Here is a 4,954-nt window from a genome sequence, read left to right as displayed (position 1 = left end):
GAGTGTGAGTTTGAGAGTGACTGATACCTTCATCATCGTTATCTGCAGCCTTTTTTTTTTTCTTTATCGTGAAAAAGGTCTCAATGTTTTGAGTCCTTTCCATCCTGATCTCTCTCTCCCTATCACTGTCTGCCCCTGAAGAAATCATGCATGACGTTTGGTCTGAAATAATATTAAGTCAGAAAGGCACTTTCCTTAAACTGAAACACACAGGATATCACACACAATGACATCATCCTCTAGTGATTTGTTACAGCAACCCCTCCCTCTTCTCCTGCTCTCAAACAGCCAGCTCCACTCTGTCCTGCTGTTTCCTGGTTCCCTCCCCTTCAGATCGACTACTTTGAAAATGGGAGTTACCAACATGGTGCTGACTCACTGCACACACACACACACACACACGTTCAGATCAGAGCTCAGACCGGTTTCAGTTATGAGGAAGTGAAACTCAGACTGTTGTTGTGACTGAGAGGTGAAATGGCGCAGAAAGGAGCTCAGCTGGACCGGGAAACTTTCTCTTGTTCCATCTGTCTGGATCTACTGAAGGATCCGGTGGCTACTACATGTGGACACAGCTACTGTATGAAGTGTATTAAAACACACTGGGATGAAGAGGATAGAAAGGGAATCTACAGCTGCCCTGAGTGCAGACAGACGTTCACTCCGAGGCCTGTCCTGCTGAAAAACACCATGTTAGCAGTTTTAGTGGATCACATGAAGAAGACCGGACTCCCAGCTGCTGCTGCTGATCTCTGCTATGCTGGAGCTGAAGATGTGGCCTGTGATTTCTGCACTGGGAGAAAACTGAAAGCCCTCAAGTCCTGTCTCACCTGTCTGGTGTCATATTGTGAGAAACACCTTCAGCCTCATTACGATGTTGCTTCATTGTCAAAACACAAGCTGGTGGAGCCCTCCAAGAAGCTCCAGGAGAACATCTGCTCTCTTCATGATGAGGTGATGAAGATGTTCTGCCGTACAGATCAGAAGTCTATCTGTTATCTCTGCTCTGTGGACGAACATAAAGGCCACGACACGGTGTCAGCTGCAGCAGAACGGAGGGAGAAGCAGAAAGAGCTGGAGGTGAGTCGACAAAACATCCAGCAGAGAATCCAGGACAGAGAGAAAGATGTGAAGCTGCTTCAACAGGAGGTACAGAACATCAATCGCTCCGCTGATAAAACAGTGGAGGACGGCGAGAAGATCTTCACCGAGCTGATCCGTCTCTTGGAGAAAAGAAGCTCCGAGGTGAAGCAGCAGGTCAGATCCCAGCAGGACGCCGAAGTGAGTCGAGTCAAAGAGCTTGAGGAGAAGTTGCAGCAGGAGATCAGAGAGCTGAAGAGGAAAGACGCTGAGCTGAAGAATCTCTCACACACAGAGGACCACAACCAGTTTCTGCACAGCTACCCCTCACTGTCAGCACTCAGTGAGTCTACATCCAGCATCCAGATCCGTCCTCTGCGCTACTTTGAGGACGTGACAGCGGCTGTGTCAGAAGTCAGAGACAAACTACAGGACGTCCTGAGAGAGGAATGGACAAAGCTCTCACTGACTGAAGTGGATGTTTTACTGTCAGATTCACCAGCAGAGCCCACGACCAGAGCTGGATTCTTAAAATATTCATGTGAGATCACACTGGATCCAAACACAGCATACACAGAGCTGTTATTATCTGAGGGGAACAGAAAAGCAACATTCATGAGTAATCAGTATCATCCAAGTCACCCAGACAGATTCACTTATTGGACTCAGGTCCTGAGTAGAGAGAGTCTGACTGGACGTTGTTACTGGGAGGTGGAGTGGAGAGGGAGTGGAGGTCGTGTAGCGGCTTCATACAAGAGTATCAGCAGAGGGAAGTCGGATGACTCTGTATTTGGACGCAATGACAAATCTTGGGCATTAAGATGTTACAACAACAAATATCAATTTTGCTACAACAATATCGAAACTCCCGTCTCAGGTCCTCGGTCCTCCAGAATGGGAGTGTACCTGGATCACAGAGCAGGTATTCTGTCCTTCTACAGCGTCTCCGAAACCATGACCCTCCTCCACAGAGTCCAGACCACGTTCACTCAGCCGCTCTATGCTGGACTTCTGCTTTTTGACAGTGATGGAGACACTGCTGAGTTCTGTAAACTCAAATAACCAATGGGACAACAGGTAAAAATGTGTTTTAACTCTTAAAAGCTTCCATTTTGTTCACCTTTGTGGTGTTTAATTTGAAACGTTTTATATCTATAAGAGGATAAATTTGTAGTTTTATGTGCTAAAACCACCTGAGTTCAGTTGTACATCTGCTCTCTCAGCCTCCTTCTGCAGCTCCAGCAACTCAGATCATTTTGGGCCTGTCTCATTAATATTCATGAGCCTTTCTTCTGATTGGCTGACAGTCTTGAGTGACACACGGCCAGGCTAACCACAGTTAACAGTTTGCAGCCTCGGTTAAACTCAACGGTGAATGCAAAAAGACGATGGCCACCGCTGAGGAAAATGTTCTCAGACTTTACATGTTAGAGCTGGAGCCAGAGGCTGATGGTGCTTCCCTCTGACTCAAACATGAAATATATTACTGGTTCACTTACAGGTTGCAGATTTAGAGTCGGGCACGATAATGTGTGTACTGCCGTATCCTATAGGAGCAGCTTCTTTGAGTGACAGTTTTTTAGGAAGCAGTCAGAAAATATATTTTCACAGTATTTTTATTGCAACTTTGATTTGATTTTGTTTTTGGACTTCTGTGCTCGTCATGGATTGGCTGTAGCAAACCATGTATGCATACAAGATGATTTAGGCAAAAAGTTGTATTATTAATAATTATTTTTGCTTATACTTTACCTGCTTTTTTCCTTGTTCCCTGGGTTATTTAATATATAATCCCTAGACTAATTGGGGTCGTAACTGAGGATTTTCAGTCAGGATATAAAATGCATCATAGCACATTGGTAAAAAAAAAAAAGAAAAAAAAAAGACCAATGACATTTTAATTGCTTTAGATAAAGAGCTTGTCTCTGTACTTGTCTTGTTAGATCTGAGTGCATCATTTGATCACATCCTATTACTGAGACTGGAACATTTATAGGCATTAAAGGAGCTGCACTAAACTGGTATAAATTATCTGATCAGTTGATCTGATCCACAATGAATCCTGCATGCACGCATATGCTAGTCATGGTGTTCCACAGGGTTCTGTGTTTGGACCAATTTTATTCACATTATACATACTTCCCTTAGGAAATATTCGAAAACATTTGATTAACTTTTATCAGTCGCTAACGACGCACAATTATATTAATCGCTCAAGCCGGATGAAACTGATCAGGACATAAAAACCTGGATGAAAAAAAATCTAATAATAAAAACACGGCCGCCCATAAAGTTGGAATAATTTTGTTTTTAGACACAATCCTCTGTTAGTTGTGGTTTCATTTTCATTGTGATATGTTTGGAAGAGACTGGTTGTTAAAGTTTTGAGAAGATATACACTTTTTATGTCAATAAATCACATTGTCACAATCTTTTCATGTATATCAATTTTCATCACAAGAAAACCCCAGATCAACTAACTTGGATTCCTTCCCGAAACTTTTTGTGTCTCTCTTAGTCACTTTCCCCCTCTCCTTCCTCACAGATGAGGGACAGTTTTCTCTTTCTTAAATATGATTTGGTGTTCCCTATCCAAGATGTGATATGTGTAAGTGTTATGTCACACATCTGTGGTTACAGTGGTAACAGTAAGGGTGGTTTAATAGTTCAAGTTTTCAAAACGACTAGATCCTTCTGCTCCCCTTTTCCAAAAACTCAAGATAATGACAATTTTTCAGATCAATATATACCAAATATGCATTTTTATCTTTAAATATATGTATATTCCAAATTCCATTCCTAAAGCTTTCAGTGAATATTTCCATGGCAACTCACAATTACGTAAGTACAATATTAGACAATTAACAAGATTACACCCGCCTCACTATCGTACTACATTTGGGCAATTTTCCTTAAAATACAGAGGAACAATACTCTGGAATTATCAATTTAATAGTTCAATACAGTTTTTCTCTCTGAATTTAAACAAGAGCAATTTAGTGGCTGCTCTGATTGCTCAGGTCACTAAGTAGTACACACACACTTTTGTTTTATTTTACTTTTAATATTATAATTTTACGACATTTTTATGTCATTATTTTTTTTCTATTTGATAGTTACTTGTTTTAATTTAACTTGTGAATTTTTTAAATACAGGTAGAGGCCGTGTATAAGCCTTTTTGGGTTTCTTGCCGCTACCTTGCACCTTCATTTTGTTGTCATCTCTTTATCCTTGTCTTTTGTCTTATTTGTGCAAAATAAAAAAAACTTCAAACTAATACAACAGCAAAAACTAGTTGATCAGCTACTTTGTCAAAAATACAACAGAAGAGCAACCAGTGTATCTTTTTACAGTGCAGCCAACACATTTGTTTAATTGTTGTTTGTTTCCCATCATACCATGATCACGATTGCTCGCTGGATAAACAGTAGTTTTCCACACCAGCATGGAACAGTTAAGTTAATAACATTGCAGGAATCAACCTTTCACCTTTAATGTTAAATAATGGTAGTAGGAAACGTTTGGCTAGCATTAGCAATGACTTAACACAGCTGACACAGCTGGAGACGAGGGAAAAGTAAACAGTAGTGATGTGGCAATGAAGCCTCATGAACCATTTTCTTTATTTTCTGACTCCACTAGATGGAGCTCTCTGGTCAACAAAAGGCTGAAAACACACTTGATTACCATTACTGGAGCCTTTTTTTTTTTTTTTCAAACCAAGGGCGCCATCTAGTGGGCTCAGAAAATAAAGCAAATGGTTCATGAAGCTTCATTGGCACATCACTAGTACACAGTGATCAAATGACATGCTGCATTGTTTCGTGTGGTTCCATCATATAAGTCACTTATTCTCTTGTGGGAATGGCAGAC

General features: G+C 41.0%; 1 protein-coding gene across 1 annotated transcript; it reads left to right on the top strand.

The window, feature by feature from the left end:
* The first annotated feature begins 453 nt into the window (after nt 1-453).
* On the top strand, nt 454-4,296 carry LOC131981790 (tripartite motif-containing protein 16-like). Its single transcript, XM_059346264.1, has one exon. It carries the CDS (start codon nt 478-480, stop codon nt 2,140-2,142), a length of 1,665 nt encoding a protein of 554 aa, XP_059202247.1. The 5' UTR covers nt 454-477; the 3' UTR covers nt 2,143-4,296.
* Nucleotides 4,297-4,954: the final 658 nt, after the last annotated feature.

Source organism: Centropristis striata, chromosome 12, assembly GCF_030273125.1.
Source record: "Centropristis striata isolate RG_2023a ecotype Rhode Island chromosome 12, C.striata_1.0, whole genome shotgun sequence".
NCBI lineage: Eukaryota > Metazoa > Chordata > Actinopteri > Perciformes > Serranidae > Centropristis > Centropristis striata.
The sequence above is the reverse complement of the archived record's forward strand: the minus strand, read 5'-3'. Positions and strand labels throughout refer to the sequence as shown.